Below are 19,405 nucleotides of genomic sequence, written 5' to 3' on the forward strand. Positions count from 1 at the left end.
AGGTCTCCCATAGAAGATGGTGGAGCAGCTAGGTGACACAGCGGATAAGCATGCAGTCAGGATGACCAGAGTTCAAATTTGGCCTCAGACACTAGCAGCATGACCCTAGGCAAGTCACTTAACCTTGTTTGCCTCAGTTTCATCATCTTTAAAATGAACAGTAGAAGAAAATGGCAAACCACTTCAGTATCTTTGCCAAGAAAATCCCAAATGGGGTCATGAAGGGTCAGATAGGACTGAAACAAATGAACAACCAAAGGACGTGTTAATTGAGCAAAGTTTTAAAGGAAGCCAGGGATTCTAAGAGTTGGAGGTTGGGAGGAAGAGCTTTCTAAGCATGGACCGGCCAGTGCAAAGCTATAAGGACATGAGATGGAATGTTGTGTGTGAAGCACGACAAGTAGGCCAGAGTGGCTGGATCCCTTAATGTGGGGTATAGAATGTGAGAAGAATGAGAAGGCAGGCGGGGCCGGGTTGGGAAGAGCTTTAAATGCCAAACAGAGGATGTTATATCTGGTCCTGGAAGTAGTAGGAAGGCACTGGAGTTTACCTGTACTTTAGGAAAATTACTTTTGGCAGCCATGTGGAGGATGGATAGGAGAGGGGAGAGAAGAGAAGCAGGGGGACCGATTAAGAGGCCACTGCGGTGGCCCAAGTGAGATGGGACATGGGCCTGAACTGGGGTCCTAGCTGGGTCTGCAGGAGATGTTGAAGGGAAAGATGGCTTCATTCCCCAGAGAACCTGCATCATATACAGTTGTTATTTCTTCCCCAAGACAATCTGATGTCAACTTTCAGACTTGTACCAGTGCCTCCAAAAACAAGCCTACCCAAAAATGAGCCTCCCCCTAGCTTTGTGTGGGAAGTTTTATCAACAGTTCTTCTCTCCTAAAAATAAACCATGAGCATCTGTACTTGTGAAAATGAGGGAGCCAATAATATTCTATTCAGCCAGCCCGGTCATCTTTCTCCATCTCTTACTGCCTCAGAACATGTCCAATGAAAGGCACCTGCGGATGTTACTTTGAAAAGCTACCCCTGACCTCTGGACGCCTTTCCTGGGGTGCAGCTGGTTACCTCCAACAGCCTTTCTAAGTAAGGCAGCCCTTTCCAGGCCCAGCCTCTGCCTTCTGACTGGAAACCATGTATCACATTTAGTGGTATTCTCTTTTTGAGATAATCTCCAGATGGGCACCAGATCTTTGCCACCAAATTCATTTTTACTGGTGGCCTATGTCAGTCCCTGAAGGCTGGTGGGTCAATCCTCAGCTTGAGCAACCCCCTGGGGATCTTCAGCCCTTGTTAGGGAATGAAAAAAAGGCTGCATATGCACATGGTACCTCATTAAATCTTTTTTACTTATTCAATGATTAGTTGCTCTGAAAAAATGCAATGATTATTCTAGGTTCTACTTATTTAGCTCTTTCTTTAAGCTATCTTTCCTATTAAGTAAAGGCTTTTGCAGGGTAAAAACAATAAATCTGATGCAAGCTGTCTCATCATTAGCTCTGGTTAGCATTGAATTCCAGCTACTTCTACTCTGCCATGGAGCCCTACGTTTTCATTAATTCAGCTTCCACTACTCCCTCGCCCTTTCCCTCTATTCCCCATACTGCTTCCTGACTATCCTTCCTTAGGTACAGATCTGGGCAGGTGGTTTCTCAGCTTAACATTTTCAGTGTCTCCTTATTACTAAACACGTTTTAAATTCCTTTGTTTGGTATCTAAGGCTCTCTATAAACTGGTACCACCCTACCTTTCCAATTTAATCTCCACCTACACTTTGTGCTCTAGCAAACCTGAACTTCTACCTTCCCCTCTTCTTCCCCCATCTCCCTCCACCTAACAGGTCATTTGCTTCCTCACCTCCACACCTTTGTCCTTTCTATTCCCTGTGCCTGGAATGCCTTCTGCTTTTTGAATCCCTGTGCACCTTCTAAAGTCCAACCCCAATGCCATTTCCTGCAGGAAATGTCCTCTGAGCCTCGTGTCCAAAATAAGCTACCTCTTGGTCCTCACAAAGTCTCTTATTTTGCACCTCTGTATCATACTTGTACCATCTATCAATATTACCTGCGTATGTGTTTTCATTATTGTTCAGTCATTTCAGTTGTGTCCAACTCTATGTGACCCCATTTGGGGTTTTCTTGACAAAGATATTGGAGTGGTTGATCATTTCCTTCTCCAGCTCATTTTACAGATGAAGAAACTTTCCCCCCTAATAATGACAGCCTTTCAAATAGCATTGTGAGGTATGCAAAGCGCTTTACCCATATCAGTCCATTTGCCTCTCACAAGAACCTTACCTCACAAGTACAACAGGCATCATTATCCCCACTTTAAATGTGAAAATGAGGTCTAGAGAAGTCAAATTACTCATCAACAGTCATACAAGTCACTGTGTTAGATTGCTGCCCTTCTAAACGTTTAAGATCTAGCAATTTTACTGGACTATGAATTCCACATCAAAGTATCATAGGCTAATCAATAGCTAAAGCCGGCTATCAACTTTTAACTTCTTCATTTTACAGCTGAGGAAACGGAGGCTTCAGTGACTTGTCCAAGGTCATACAGGTAGCTCCAGAGGCATGATTTAAACCTAGGTCCTTGGACTACAGGGCCAGTGCTCCTTCTACTCTATCAGGGCAGCAACTTTGTTTTAACTCAACTTTGCATCTATCTCAGCTCCTAGTATGGGGATCTGCCCCAGAAAGTAAATAAATGCGGGTTGTTGCCCTGTTGGGCTGTTTTCCCCTGGTGGACAGCTGTGCCCTTCAATTTTGGAAGGAAGGGGAGAAAAGATGAACAGTGCACGACTCCCCATCTTGCCTCTAAAATGAAATGATGGGTTTTGACAGACAATTTTCTTTTCTGCATCTTCTGTAACTCTCTACCCAGATTTCCCAATTGTCCCAGAGCCCTAAGTAGTAAAGGCAGTGCTGGGAGATTCACAGCTAATATACAATGTGGAAAGCCAGCAGATTGCTATTAAATTAACCCTGGGGCAGGACAGATCTGTTACTCCCAATCCTAAGTCTTTAGCATGTGCCTTATTAATAAAGAGTGCAGACAAATTGCAAGGACTTAGCCAGAGGGGGGGGTGGGAAGCCTGGGGAGACTTCTGCAGCTGGGAGAAAGTAAGCAGAGGCAGGCGAAGCTCTGTGCTCAGCAGCTGAGGGGCCAAAAGGGGAGGGGGGACCATGGAGTTGGATTGTCTCCTAAGCTAGTGCTTTAAAGTCCTAACTGAAGGCAACTAGAGTTTACTCTTTGGCAGTCACTTCAGACAGGTAAAAAAAAAATTAATTACATTAAAAGCCTAAGGTGACTGGGAACCATCTACAAAGTCATTTCCTCATCTAAGACCCTGCCAAGCTCAAGAATATGAACACATGATCCCCTCTGGCAGCAATAACAAGCTGGCTTGGGCTGGGGAATGAGGCAACTAGGCTCCCGAGGGAGCAGAAAAACCCACAATCTCTGGTCCATATGCCTTTGCACCAGCTGTCTCCTATGTCTAGAACACTGTCCTTCCTCACCCCTGCCTCTTAGAATTCCTGACTGCCTACAAGACTCAGCTTAAATCACATCCACTGAAAGAGGTTTTTCTTCTCCCTCTCACATCTACCCTTTAAGAAGTCAGGAAGACTGAGGTTCAAGTCTGGCCTCTGACACATACTGAGTGTGTGATGCTGGGTAAGTCAATCTCTCAGTGTCCTGGGCAGATCTCCATTAGAAATCATAGACCAAATAATAACCAACAAAATAAGTTTTATATTTCTCATGGGGTTGTGGCAAAGATCAAATGAGGTAAGGTCTGTATAGGGTATTAAGTAGTTGCTTGATAAATACTTATTGAATTAAACTTAATTATTAGTAACTCAATAGTAAATAATGTGTTGAAATAACAAGCTCTTTTTCTTGCTAATGGTGGGCAAGAATTACTAACTCAAAAGTGCCCAACTTGTTCCAAAGAGCTAACTTAGGAATAACCTGGTGGTGCTTGATTTTGGAAGTTGACGGCAATCTGTCAAAACTTCCACTTTGACGTGACGCCTCTATGCCATAGCTGCTGAGTTTGCTGACGGTGATGAGTTGTTTGGGGGGAATGGTGTTTTTTATCATCTACCAAAGCTACATCAAGCTTGCGGAGCTGGGCAGGATTCTGTTCTGTGTGTCTGCATCAGCAGTAGAGGGATCAGTTAAATCTGGAGGGACAAATCCAGTTTTACCCGAAGATTATACCCATGACTTAGAGCAACCTGGCCCGTCAGGTCATAGCTCAGAGAGGCTGCCAATATTGAAGGTGAAAAGAAGCCATTTTTTTTTGCCCTGAAAACAAGTATCTTGGACTCACAAGTCCTCTTGAGAGAATATTTAGATTCTCTGAGGCCATCTTTGCAAGGCCAAATTTCAGTCTCCTCATTTAAAACACTGATTACAAATGATACAAGTATCTTTTGGATCAAAGGGCACAGTTCTTGACCATGAGACTAATAGATAACCTTCCCATAAACTCTTTGGGTTCCGACTATGACATGTGCAAGGCACTGACTCCACACTAAAGGAATTTACAATGGGGTAGATCAGGTAGAACATAAACTCCTTGAGGACAGGGATGTTCTCATTTTTACATCTGTATTCCCAGAGTCTAGTAGAGTGTCTGCTTAATAAATGCCTGCTACTGCCCATGAGTTTGGAAATACCTAAACAAGTTATGGTATACAAATGTGATGCAATGCTATTTTGATATAAGAAATGAAAGAGATGATTTCAGAGAAACCTGGGAGGATATGTATGAATTGATGCAGAGTGAAGTGAGCAGAACCAGGAGAATTTTTTAAATAAAGATAGCAATATTGTAAGGACAAACAAGGCTTGGAAACTCTGATCATTATGATAACCAAACAAGATTCTGGAGGACTCATAATGAAATATGCAGCCCACTTCCTGATAAAGAGGTGAAGGACTTAGAATATATACATATATATATATATAATATATATATATATACACACACACACACACACACACACACACACACACACACACACAATATATATATACATATATATTTACATACACACACACACACACACACACACACACACACATATATATATACACTTATATATTTATATCTATATATATGTTTTGGACCTGGCCAATGAGGGAATTTACTTTTTCTTTCTTTCTCATTTGGGAAAGGGAGAGAGAGAAGCAGATTTTTGCCAATTTAAAAAATGCGTGCTAGTTGGCTGATTGAGATACTGCTGAGGTGGTGTGAAATGTATAACCTCTCCAAGTTTCTATTGGTAGCTGAGTAGCATAGTTGATAGAACACTGGACTCTAGAACTGTTGGATACTGACTCAAAAACTTACTGTTTAACACTGAGCAAAATTTTTAACCTCTCCATGCCTCAGTTTCCTCATCTGTCAAATGAGGGATTTGGATTTCATAGCTACTAAGGTCCTTTCCACCTCTAAATCTATGAGCCTTGATTCTAGAAGATCATGAAGTGAAGGAAAGCATATGAAAAGACCAAGTCAGAAGGGAGAATGATTACTGCTCCCTAATATTTACTGAGTTGTGAACATCTGGGACAAGGATTGTTCTTTCAAGCAGGCAATTAGGCAGTTCATAGGATCTGATTTAGAACTGGAAGGGGGCATTAGAAGAAATCTATTCCACCCCCCTCATTTGATACATAATTAAGGAAACTGAGGTCCAGAGAGGTGGTCACACAAGTGTCAGAGCAAGGATTTGAACCCACGTCCCGATTCCAAATCCTGCATTTTTATTGATGAGAAGGTACTGTTAATGCCTTCTGTCCCCAGTTCAGGTGCCACCATTCCTCAAATAAAGGTGTGCCCTTTAGAAATGTAAATCCCCCTAGGAGGGGGCAGCCTAGTAGTATGGAAATAACTTTGGATTTGGGGTCAGGGGATTTTCATTTGAATTCTGCCTCTGCTATTTATTTCTTGTGTGACCAAAGGCGCTTCCCTTTATCTCTCTGGGCCCAAGTTCCTCATCTTTGAAATGAAGAGGTTGAAGTAGGCAGTCTCTAAGCTCTGTACTAGCTCTAAATTTATGATGACATTTCTTGGAAATGTAATGATATTAAGTTTAGCTGGTAGAATTCCTGGATGACTGTAAGAACCCTGAATAGTATGAGAACAAAGAGTTTGCACCACTGATAGTGGAACTGCAGCAGCATCTTTATGGATGGAATATAGCCCAAGTGCTATTAAGGAAAGGAAGGAAAGTGCTCTAAAAAGGGATGGGCTGGGGAGGAGCAGTGATGACAAATTGTTGACGTCACAATTTTGCCCCAAGCTGGCCCTGCCTGGGGCATTCTATTAAATAGAGAAGCAGCTGCAAGCCCAGACCACGTCAATACCAATCTTCAGGTAAACATGCAAGGGAAATACACAACTGTGAGATGCCACCAGTAGCAAAACCTTTTCCCATCTGTTGAGATGAAGTCCTGCTTAAATACTCGCCATCCCCCCCCCCGCTTTCCATGGAAATGCAACAAAGAGAAAATTTCCTTTCTAGTGGAAGGAGAAATTCTGGCCCTTGACAGAGTCCTGACGTGGCCCAGAGTTAAGGGTCCCAAGGCTGACCTCAGAAGTGAAGATGTAATGGGCATCTGGCAGCCACGTGTGTTAAGCTTAGGGCATCTAAAGCAACTGTTAAGAGATGGGGAATGATTTCTGCACATGGCCGTCCATTGTCTATATCATTAATGCACATATCAGAAGGGCTGTTTCACTTCTACAACATGCCCGTTGGAGAGACGTTAGCTCCTTTGACTCCCTGGCAGGATAACTAATAAGACAGAATTGGAAGCATCATGTGGCCCCTAAATCTTCCCAAGAAAACCTTCCTCAGTCATACATGATTAATGGAACTTCGCTACCCCTTGGTAGGGGAAGATCTGCAGAGACTCTCATTGCAAAGGAGATGCATGATGTCTTGAGATGAACTGATCAACACATCATTCTCAGTTGTACTATTAAGGCCCCTCTCAGCTAAAGCATGGGTTTAACAAGGTCCAGGTTGCAGGTAAGTTCCCTAGGCAATCCTGTGACCTTCACCTTGAGGAATACTCTGATAGTCATAGGTGGAACATCCTGTTTCTCCATAATGGATCACCACCAGCAGCATCAAATGAGAGAATGGGGCAACTCTTCCCCATGCCTGGGAAAGTAATTCTAACAATACCCTACCAGACATGGGGCAGAAGTATCATCTTTTTTTATACCAAAGAGAACAATCTTACCTTGATTTTAACAGATGGTACAACTCCCCCCCCCCACCATGGTGAAGGGGCCAACTAATGGGAAAAAGACACCTTCAAGTCAAAACACATTTAACCTATTAACACTATAGCTTTTCCCCTTGAAGTGTTAATTCCCTCTATTCAAAATAGAGATTGATGTATTTCTGATACTATTACTACTAGCTAGCATTTGTATGCTGCTTACTATATGCTAGGCTTTACAATTATTATCTCATTGGACCCTCACAACAGCCCTGGGTGGTAGGTGCTATTATTAGCCGCATTTTACAGAAGAGGAAAACAGATCAGGCAAACAGGTTAATTGACTTGGCCAGTGTCGTACACCTAGTGTCTGAAGCCATATTGAATTCAGGCCTTCTTGACTCCAGGACCGTGCTCTATCCACTGTACTACCTATTTGAAATAATAACTGGCTTTTCTATAGCACTTTAAGGTATCCAAATTGCCTTATATACATTACCCTGTTAGTGCCTCACAACCACCCTTTGAGTAAGGTACAACAGGTAGTAATACCCTCATTTTACAGATGAGAAAACTGAGGTTCCAAGAAATTAATTTGTCTATCACTGGGTCCCCTTGAGAAGGACTCATAGGCTATTACTAATACCACAAGACTCTTTAAAGGGAAAGGTTCATTTCTGGATGTCCTGAGGCTGGGAGTACCATAGATGCTAGAAAAAATGAATAGTACGAATCACTGAGGATTGCTACTGAACACCTAGCCCTGGTGCTAAGAAATTGCTTTGATCTACCTTAATACTAAGATCTCACATAATGAATGTCAAGGGTCTAGTGATCAGCATCTTAGAACAGGTTTAGACTTTGGGGATAGAAGGGAGGCCTAGAATCAAATGGGTGAATTTAATAAGTTCCCCAGATGACTGGGGTCAGCAGAGCAGAGATTAACAATGGTGAGAGGGGAGAAGTGAAATTCCAATATTCTTCCTTTCTAGTTTGTCATTGAACTGTTTCTCTTGTTCTATAGAGATTTTTTCTAAAAAGGTGCTATAGAAACTGGAGTTAAATACATAAGTATTTAAGACCTGCAAGCTGGGTGGTGTTCTTATAGGGCCATTTTAAAGGTGGTTGCTTTCTACCCAGAGGTGGTGGCTTCTCAGTGACAATGGGCAAAGTGATTTCAGTTTGTAAAGTCTGTTCAGTGCTTAGGGCAGTTTGGCTGAAAAGCACTATATAGATATCAGTTATCATTATTCTCATGATTACAATCATTATTTTACATATGGCTGCTTTAAGGGTGAATGGCATGGTCTCATTTGTATGCTGGCACCTGGCAGTCTGTCACACATCTGCAGAATATAACTCAAATTACACTATTAATATTTCTCCTTTGCATTCTCCCCAAGGCATCTGTCTCCTAAATCGCCTAAAGAAGCTCCCATCCCCCAGTCCTAAGCCCTGCAGGCAAAATTCAGCAAACATGTCACCTGAGCAGAACTATAGAATGACAGCCGAATGAGCAGAATTTGGGCATCTGTCTCTTGGAATAGAACCAAAGTGGGAGAAGAAAACACCACCCGTGGGCACCATGTTAGCAGGCACACTGACAGACTGCATTCATGCATAGGTGACTGAGCCCAAATGGACTCAGCAGCACATTCTATAGAATTCTGGGCAGGGTTCTCTCATCTGTACAATGGGTAGAGTAATACATGTGATACCTAGCTCACTTTGTGAGGCAAAGTGCTTTGTTAAGCTTTAGAAAAATGACAGTATTATATAAAATCAGAGAATTTTTGAATTAGGGCCATCTAGACTAATCTATAACCTGAGAGGAATCACCATTACAAGTGGGCGTCTAGCCTCTGTTTGAAGGTTGACAATGACAGTGTACCCAATACATCCCAAGGAAGCCCCTTTCACTTTTCAATATTATATTTCCATTTCTTTTTTTCCTTTCTATCACTGCTGGGTTTTTTTAAATCCGCTATGGCCTCTGAAAGATGCCCCATTACTGTGGACATTTCAAATGTCACTAGATACGCCTGATGGTCCTTACCTACCAAGAGTTGCCTTTTGTCAACAATTTCTTGAAAAGAGATGAAACTCCCTATCACTCCTTTATAGGTGTGATCAAAGTTTATTATGTAATTAGCCTTATAGACTAATAATGTTATTTCACAGTTTTACTGTGTGCAGTTATAATGGTTGGAAAACAGAAAGAACTTTGCACTGGAAGTCAGGAGACCCAGCTGTTCACCTCTCTGGGCCTCAGTTTCCTCCTCTATAAAATAAGGGGGTTAAGAGGCAGCTAGGTAGTGCAGTGGATAGAGCATAGTCCTAGACTCATGAGAACCTGAGTTCAAATCCAGCCTCAGACACAAAACACTCACTAGCTGTGTGACCCTAAGTGAGTCACTTAACCCCATTGCCTAGCAATAAATAAATAAATCAAATCATATCAAATAAGGGGGTTGAAGTAGATGATCACCAAGTGTGCTTCCCCATCCGATATTGTACAGTTCCATAATCAATGATCCACAAAGGATACTAAAACTTTGATTGGTTATTTCAAAGTTCCATAAGTTTATCCTTAGGTCATCTGCTGACATGTAGGTCTCATAATCACTGTTGACTGATATGGAGTTGATGTGATACGTGTGTGCATTGGCAAATACTCTTCTGGGTGTGGCCTCCACCATCAGGTCCATGGGTCTCAGCACAGGAACCTGCAAAAGAAGATGGACATAGGATGTTAGGAATAGAGCAGATCATATTCTGTTTCTCAAATCAGTAGGCATGGAAACCATGCTAAAAGCAATCCGTTCAGCTCAAAGCTGAATGGCAACTTTCTTCCCATCCTCAAATTGTATTCTTTGCCTTTCTCCCCATTGGAAACAAAGTGGCTACCATTAACTGCTACTAGCATCACTAATAAACCAAAGTCCTGCTTTGGAAACATTACCTTTTAGAAAGCCTACTCCCTCTTCCAGAGGACTATCTATGCCTGGTCTCATGAGAACTTTCCTTTACTCTTGGGTCTTTCTAAGCTCACTACACTCATTAGCCTCCTTAACCCGTCATGCTAAAAAACATGAATTTTGCTTGGTAAGTAAAAAGTAGGACATTTTGAGAAATCCTGACTCAACTTGAACCTGAAGTTATGATTACGAGAGTGTGACCTAGGGCAGGTCACTTAAACTCCTTGGGCCTAAGTGCCCTCATCTGTAAAATGTGGGAGGATGAGGACTAGATGATTTCCAAAGTCCCTTTCAACTGTAAATCTATGAGTCAATTCTCTTTCCCTTCTCACTCCAAGGCATTTGTGGTTCAGGGTGGATTCTCAGGGTCCACTTATCTATCCTCCAGGGGTTACCCAGGATATCTGTGCTACAATTACTTATCCAAAACCCCAAAGAACAAAGAGAAAGTTATAGAGTTAAATTTAAGTTTGAGGAGCAGCTAGGTGGCACAGTGGATAGAGCACCAGCCCTGGAGTCAGGAGGACCTGAATAACACTCACTAGCTGTGTGACTCTGGACAAGTCACTTAACCCCAACTGCTTCACCCCAAAAAATAAGTAAATAAGACTTAAGCATGAAATAGGGAAATTTTTTTTTAACAATTTGAAGTTTTAAAAAGAATGGGTTGTTTTAACAGGGAAACTGTCCCTAGATGACATAAGGGCTTAGTAAATTGTAAAAAGCAGTGATGGGGAAAAGGGAAGGGAATAAATATTTATTGTTTATTATGTGCCAGGCACCGTGCTAAGTGCTTTACAAATATCATCTCACTTGATCACAACAACCCTGTGAAATAAGTGCTCTTATGATCCCTATTTAACAGTTGAGAAAACTGAGGCAGAAGCTAAGTGATTTGCTCAGGGTCACACAGCTAGTAAGTGTCTGAGGTCACATTTGAACTCAGGTCTTCCTAACTCCAGGCCCAGCACACTATCTACTGTACCACCAGCTGCCCAGTCAGAAAGGTGGAGATGAGGAGGGAGAGAATCTCAGGCATGGAGTTGGGAGAGGAAGTGTCATGTTTGAGTTATAGCAAGAAGGCCAGTGTCACCAGACTGCAGAGTATATAGAGGGGAGTAAGATAGAATGAGAGCACTGGAAAGGTGGGAAGGGCCAGGTTATGAAGGGCTTTAAAAGACAAACTGAGGCCTTTATGTTTAACCCTTAAATGACAGGGAGTCAGTGGAATTTACTAAATGCAGGAAAGAGAAGGGTAGAGTGGGGAGAGTTACATTGTCAGATGTGGGCTTTTGGAAGATCAATTTGATGGTTAAGTGGACGACTGATCAGAGTGGGAGAAACTTGAGGCAGGGAGACCCACCAGCAAGGTATTGCAGTGGTCTGGTTGATAGGTGATGAGGGCCTGCACTAGAGTGGTGTCAGTGTCAGAGTAGAGAAGAGGGCATATATAAGAGATCCTCTGAAGCTAGAAACAATGGGGTTTGGAGATAGATTGGGTGAGAGGTGATAATAGGGTGAGACAGGGGCAGCTAGGTGGCATAGTGGATAGAGTACCAGCCCTGGATTCAGGAGGACCTGAGTTCAAATCCAGCCTCAGACACATAACACTTACTAGACCCTGGGCAAGTCACTTAACCCCATTGCCTAACCAAAAAAAAAAAAAAGAGGGTGAGACAGTGAGGGACTGAGCAGCGTCATGAGCCTGGGAGATAGGACGGTGATAACCTCAACACTAACAGAAAAGGTAGGAAGTTGGGGGTGGGGAGGAGCAGGAAATGAATTCAGTCTGGAAATGCTGAATATTAGAGGTCTGCAGGACACCTACTGTCTAGCCCACAAGGCTCTGCCTCTTAATCAACCAAAAAAAGTTCCCTCTCCTCTATCTTTTTCTATGCTTTAAGGAAATTCTAGGAGTCCCAGCCGTGGCATTAGTTCCCACTTCATTACCCATTTGCCAGGATACTATGACCAAGCCTGTGTTGATACATGTGACACCCCGCTCCTTCCCACAAAATCATTTTCTTAAATTAATAAAGCTCTCTCTAAAAGACGGATGACCCAAGCAGAGAGGAAAAACTTTGTTTTTGGAAAGCCGCTTTGTTGCCATTGCTACATTTTTCAAGATTTTCTCTCTGTTTTTCCCTTATTTCCCCACCCACTGGGTTGAAGCCAAACTCCAAGCTGACATCTTAATTTAGTGCCCAGAGTCAGACCTGCAGGGCTCAGTTGCCAAGAGACTAGTTCCTTGAAAAGAAAATGGTCTGAGGTCCCAGGTTTCCCTTGTTTTGTTTCCATTAAAGGGCCAAACATATGAAATTGTTTTTCATGTCCTTCCCAGGCTCTCTGACAGTGACTTTTTCATTATGACAGTCTCTTAGGGGCCAGCCCTCCAGTCTGCTTTCAGAATTACCCTTGACTTCAAAGGAAGCAGGACTATTCATTTGGTTTCTTGTTTATCTTTGCTACATATCTCCTTATCCATGGGAAACTTTATAATGACTGAATATCTGACCTACACGGTAGAGAGCAGTTTGAGGCAACAGTTTCCGAGTCAGAAGAGGTTTGCAAGCCACCTAATAGAACACACCCCTGAACAAGAATCTCTTCTGCCTAACAAGGGTCATCCAGCCTCTGCTTGAAGGCCTGTAGTGAGGGATACTGAGATACATGAGAGGTCATACCCACTCTCTTGAGGCTTATAATAGGGCAGATTCTCATCGTTCTGGGCCAGAGTGACAGTATAGACCCTGTAGTCAGGCTTTAGACCTCCAGATTCAACTGGAAACTACTCTCTCCAAAGTTATAAATGATCTCTTAATTATCCAATCTAATGACCTTTTCTTATTCTTCACTCCCTTTCACCTAGGACCTAAGATAGAGTCTTGAGGAATACTCATGATTGAGGAGTGTTCAATAATGGAAATATCATGGAAATCGGGAGAAGATCAAGTAGTGAGACCTGTCTGCAGGCTTTCACACTGCTGATCACATTCCCCTGGATGCCCTCTTCTCCCTGGGTGCCATGTCACTGCTCTCTCCTGGCTCTCCTCCCACCTATCTGGGCACACCTCAGTCCCCTTTGCTCAGTCTTCATCTAGGTCATTCCCACTAACCTCAAATATGTATCCCTTAAAGGTCTGTCCCAGGCCCTCTTCTTTAGCATTATTTTGTTTGTTTATCTTTTCAGCTCCTGTGGATTCAATTATTTCTCTTTAGATGATTTTTTTAGATCTATTCATCTAGCCCTAACCTTCAGTCTCACATTTCCAATTGCCCACTGGACATCTCAAATAGGATGTCTTGTAGATGTCTTATACTTAAAATTTCCAAAACGGAATTTGTCTTCTCCCTTCCCCCACCTTCACCTGATTCCTAACTTTCCTCTTACTGCTGAGGGTACACCATCCTCTGCCATCCAGGCATCACTAATTCCTCACTCTCAACCTTCATATCTAATTGGTTGTTAAATCCTGTTGTTTCTACCTTCATAACATTTCTCATATATGCCCTCTTCCTTTGACAATGCCACCAGCCTGGTGCAGGCTCTCATCACCTCTCACCTAGGCAACAGCCTGCTAGAATAGACAGGGGACATAGTCTTATCAGTCTAAGGTTCAAATCCCACTCTGGTCATTTACTATGACTTTGGGGAAGTCACTTGACCTCTCATTTCCTCATCTGTGAAATGAGAGGATTGGACTAAAAGTTCTTTAAAGTTCCCTCCAGCTCTATATCTTAGGTCCTGTGATCTTTATTCCTTCTGGAGATGGTTTATAGTTTTGTGGAAAGATCCTTGCACCTTGAAGACTTAGGAGACCTGGTAGGTTTAGCACTGATGGCTTCTATGATCTTGGGTCAATGATTTGACACCTTTAGGTTGCCAATTACACAATCAGTAAAATGGAGGTGTTAATAGTTTTCTAACCCTATCTTGAGAGGAAAGTTTGTATCAGAGGAAATGATTAGTGTGTCAAAGCTTGGCAGGGAGGTTATTAAAATGCAAAGTATGATTAGATTGTTTGCTAGGTGGGGTAGTAGATAAGAGTGTTGGACTTGGAGTTAGGATAATCTGAATTCATATCCTGTCTGAAACACATGGTAGGGGGCAGCTAGGTGGTACAGTGGATAGAGCACTGGCCCTGGAGTCAGGAGAACCTGAGTTCAAATCTGGCCTCAGACACATAACACTCACTAGCTGTGTGACCCTGGGCAAGTCACTTAACCCCAGTGGTCTCACCAAAAACAAAAACACATGGTAGCTGTGTAACCCTGACTCAGTGACCCCATCACTCTCAGTCCTCTTTGGCAATCAGTGTTGGGAGATGCCGCCACCACGTAGTCTGCAGCTTTTGTATTACCTGCTATCTGGCACATAGCAGGTCATCCCCTCATTGTTAGCCAGCTTGTAGAAGGCTATTCCCCTTATTTATAACCTCATTTCCTTATTATGTGGCAGTTGGGGAGGAGCTGAAATGCAATGGCCCATCTCCTTTTGCTGACATGGACCTATCTGAATTGTCTTTATCTCATTACAAAAGTTATCAATAAAAACTGACTCCGTCTTGAATCCCTTGCTGATCCTTACTAATCAGCCCATCAATGTGTTGCTACCTTGACATATTTTTTTAATAAATTCCTTTTAATTCTCTTTTTTTTTCCTGAGTTTTGTCTCATTAATCAAGGCAAAAGCCTGAGCAAAGGATTTTCCTTTTAACAGCTGGGCTTAACGGCTCTCAGCCTCAGTTTATTCATCTGTAAAATGGGGATAACAATAGTACCAACCTCTCATGGTAGTTGTAAGGATTAAATGATATACCGTTTATCTTTGGCGATAAATGTATGTGATATACAAAGCACTTTGCATACCTTAAAGCACTATCTAAGTGGTAATTTATTAGTCGTTGTCTTGTCATCATCTCAGTAGTAGAAATGATATTCTTCTTCATATCCCCTGGCCCAGGATGAGGATTAGCTAGTTAGGTGTCTGTGATATTTGGTTATTGTAGAAACCATTTACTTCAACATTCAGTATTTAAAATAAATCACATGCTTTTAGCTCCCAGGTACAAAAGGAAATTAATCTCTTAAGCTTTTGTAGTCTGTGGAATAGTAGAAAAAGCATGAGATCTGGGATCATATTTAGTTCTGCCACTTACCAGCTATGTGACCTTGGAATGAATGAATAAATGAATGAAAAAGCTCTATGAAGTACTTGCTATGTGCTAAACAAAAGCCTGGGAAAAATTACTTACGTTCTTTGGGTCTCAGTTTCCTCAATGGTAAAATAGGGATGAAAATATTTTCATTATCAACCTAACAGGGTTTTTATGAAGGAAATTCTTGGTAATCTGTAACATACTATGTAAATATAATTTTTTATCGTTATGATTTTCTCTCCCACTGAAAGAGGCAATTAAGTGTTTGGATACCTGTGTACAAAGAATACTCTACAAGTGAACAAGAGAAATGGAACCTATGTGGACCTCCCATCTCTCATAAACTGTCTCTGGGCCTCCTTCATTCCAGGACATTGTCTGATGCCTGAGATTTCCCAGGGCTGCTGAGGTGGGGAAGAGAGCATGACAGCCAGTATCAAGCAGCACCAGAACACAGAAACTGCCAGCCCAGAGTCTCCGCTTAATGTGATGAGCCGCCTGCTAATTCAGGCTGACATAGTCAATGAAGTATCATTTGCCATTGAAGGTCTCTGGGTAGCCACTGGGATGGGGGAGCTCAGGTTTTGCCAAGAGAGGGTGGGAAGACGCCTGTCATGCAGACCTTCCTCTACCACCTGCTGTGCAAAGGTAAAGGTCTGACTACACCCTGAGGGTTCCCGCATGGGGAACAGGAGAAGGATTTGACAGCAAGACACGCAGGTTAGGGATGGGGGAGGGGTGGTCAGAATAGAACTGCTATTGCCTACCTGCTTTGGCCATTACTCCTCCCAAAGACAGGAAGTTGTCCTTTCCAAATTTAGGAATATTAACAGCTATTAAGGTCAGTCTACATTGCTCTCTGGCTAAAGGGCATGCATTTGTTTCTTGGACGCCTTTAGCTTCTGTTCCTAATTAGGGACTCCCCTAGATCTACACTGGGAATTTAAGGAGTTAATGCTTTCGAAAATGCTTTGAATTGTTAAGTAGCATTATTGAAGGCTGCTTTGTGGAAGAGGAAAGATCTTTGCACTTAGAACTGGGGGCTAGGTCAAATCTCAGCTTGGATACTTACTAGAGAGATGTATGGCCTAGTGCAATTCCTCTGAGAACCTCTATTTCATCTTCTGGGAAATGGGGATAATAATGCTTTTGAACATAGGCAAGCCACTAACCTCTCTGGGCCTCAGTTTCCTCATCTGTAAAATGAAAAGATGAATGAATAAGCCTTTATTAAGACTCCTGTGTGCCAGATACTGAGCTAAGAGCTGGGGATACAAACTGGATACAAAATGGAGACACAAGGTGTATGCAACTACATACAAGTCAAATAAATACAGCACAAATTGGAGATAATCAAGAAAGGGAAAGCAGTAGCATTAAGGGCACTCAGGAGAGGTTTTTCAGGGACAGGAGTCCGGAGGGCATAGAAGTAGGGCAGGATATGAGGCTTGGAGGACATGTGGAAGTGATGGCAGATGGAAAAGTCCAGTGATCCTCCATTTTACTGGAAGGAGTAGAGTTGGTGATTCCTATCTCACTGAAGCCGTGTGAGCAATGAAGCAGCCCAGATGAGTCTGGGGCAGCCAGGGGCCAGGAGAGGGGACCACAGAGGAGGGCACCCCCTGGTGGTGGGCCTTCCTCTTGCCTGGCATCCCAGGTGAGCTCTGGGGGGCTCAGGAAAGACACAAGGTGAAGAGAGGTGACTCTTGTGGTAGAGGGTCTCCTTATCACGCCGGGGTCTTTGAGGGGTTCCATATCTGGTGAAGATGATGTCTAATATGATATCAGTTATTACTGTCGCTATCTCTAAGGTCATTTGCAGATCTTAATCCATGCTCTGGTCTCATTGCTTTGTTGTGCTCAAAGTGCTTTGCAAACTTTTAAAGATGGTACTATTATATGCGTGTAAAGTATTAAGACTATGCTTTCAGATCAGGAAGGGACCTTAGAGAAAATAAAATATGTAATTGATATATATATACATATATATATACATATATATATATATATATATATATATATATATACATATATATACACGATTGATAATAATTGGTCCTTTTAAGGGGCTCCAAGGTCTACAAAGCAGTTTACAAATACTGTCTCGTTTGAGCCTCATAACAATCTTGTGAGATAGGTTCTGTAGAATCTATGGGAATATCCCCATTTTACAGATGGTGGGTATCAGAGGTAGCATTTGAACCCAGGTTTTCTATCCCCTCATCCAATTCCATCCCCCTTGGGTTGTTTTTTTTTTTTCATTACAAATGAGAAAGTGAGGCTCTGGGAGGTTAAGTGATTTGTCCATAGTCATAGAGTTAACAATGATCAGAGAGGTGATGTGAACCTGTCTGACTCCTCGACAGCTACTCCAATCATCAGTTCCTCCTTGTCATTTTATAAATGAGGAAGCTGAAACCTAGAAATGTTAAGTGACTGATTAATAAGAATGAGAACTTTAAAAAAAATAATTACCTTGTAGCTCCCCAGCACTTTATTGTTTCTGAAATACATTATCTCATTGAATCCCTATAAGACTCCTGTGACATAGATGGGGAGGTAGCAAGGTGGGATGGAAAGAATGCTGCATTTGGGATAAGATGATCTGGGTTCCAATTTCAGCTCTCCCCTTTACTGCCAAGGCCTCATTTTTTCTCATCTGTAAGATGAAGGAGTTGGACTGGTTGGCCTAACCCTTTCAGGTCTCTTCTATCTCTAATTCTGCAGTCTTGTAGCCTCCATTATACAGAGATGGAAACTGAGTTCCAGAGGAATTACATGATCCCTCTGTGGTTTTACAGGCAACAAAGAGCATAGTTGGGATTTGAATTTCAGATTTAGTGTTCTATCTGCCTTTGTGCTGGTTCACCTGCCCATAATGGGATGACCAAGATAAAGGTATTCCTGGCCATCATTCTGGTGACCTGTTAGAGGTCAGGGCAGAGAAGGTTATGATAGAAAGCAGGGGCATGATTAAAATGGTAAGAGAAGCTTCTATATTAGGGCCCAAATGGTTTGGAACTACACAAAGCCTGGGGAGCTAAAGGAATCCCCTGCTCTTTTTGATTCCATTAAAAATCCTTGCTTGTTCTTATGCCCTTTCTTGGAAGCTCCACGCTGCTTTTCTTGCTCCTTTCACTCCTCCCCACCCCCACAAACACACACCTTCTTTCTCAATATCTTTTCCTACACTCCCTCTTGGGAAATACTAGATCATCCTTTCTTTTCTCAAACACATTTACTAGCAAAATGAATGTTGCTGTCATTCGGCTTATTTGGTGACCTCACCAGCAATTCTTCACAATATTTCACAACAACCTAAGTGCACATCTGTAAGTCAGAAACTCCACTATGGAGACGTACATCAGTAGTCAAGTCTGGGTCGGGAAAATGGGGGCTGTTTCCAAGCTCTTTCTGAGTAGCACACACGAAAATGAACAGCAGGTAGACCAAAGACGTGGTGCCTCCATGTACCTATTTACTTTTCACATGAGACAACACAGCTGTGTTTACCATGGCAACCTCCAGCACCCCAGCAAGCTGATAGATTTCAAGACAATGCCTTTAAGAGAGAAAGAGATGGATAGATAGGAGGGGAAGATAAAGATAGAAAGAGGAAGGGGGGGGGTCAGAATGCCTAGGGATACATATTTGAGGTAGGATGTAAAGAATTTTTAGTTGCTTACTAATCCTGGGGTCAAAATTGATAGAGAACAGCAATCAGATGTACCATTTTCCTTTTTGTAATTCAAAGGTGATAATTAAGACAAAATATATATCTATTATAATCCACACTGTAGGGGCTAAACAAATACTGTAACAACTTACATGTGTAGAGCACACTTATATGTGTAGAGCACTTCAGAATTTCAAAATGCTTTCAAACATTAATCTCATTTGAATCCTACCATATCCCTTACAGTACTGTTACGCTTATTTTACAATTAAGAATGGGGAAACAGGTCCACAGAGGTTAAACAGTTTGCTTGGTGTCACATAGCT

The 19,405-nt window shown here is 42.3% G+C and overlaps 1 protein-coding gene across 3 annotated transcripts in view; it reads right to left on the bottom strand.

Annotated features, from left to right (window-relative positions):
• The window catches only part of PPP2R2B (protein phosphatase 2 regulatory subunit Bbeta), a 459,915-nt gene that overhangs the window by 46,223 nt on the left and 394,287 nt on the right, over positions 1-19,405 (bottom strand). For all 3 annotated transcript variants that reach the window (XM_020964279.2, XM_020964280.2, XM_078150511.1), the window contains one exon: positions 9,815-9,992. In XM_020964279.2, the coding sequence (XP_020819938.1) occupies positions 9,815-9,992 (178 nt within the window). The remainder of the gene's footprint in view (positions 1-9,814; positions 9,993-19,405) is intronic.

The sequence above is a fragment of the Phascolarctos cinereus genome, unplaced genomic scaffold (genome assembly GCF_003287225.1).
Source record: "Phascolarctos cinereus isolate Bilbo 61053 unplaced genomic scaffold, phaCin_HiC Scaffold_2;HRSCAF=192, whole genome shotgun sequence".
Classification (NCBI taxonomy): domain Eukaryota; kingdom Metazoa; phylum Chordata; class Mammalia; order Diprotodontia; family Phascolarctidae; genus Phascolarctos; species Phascolarctos cinereus.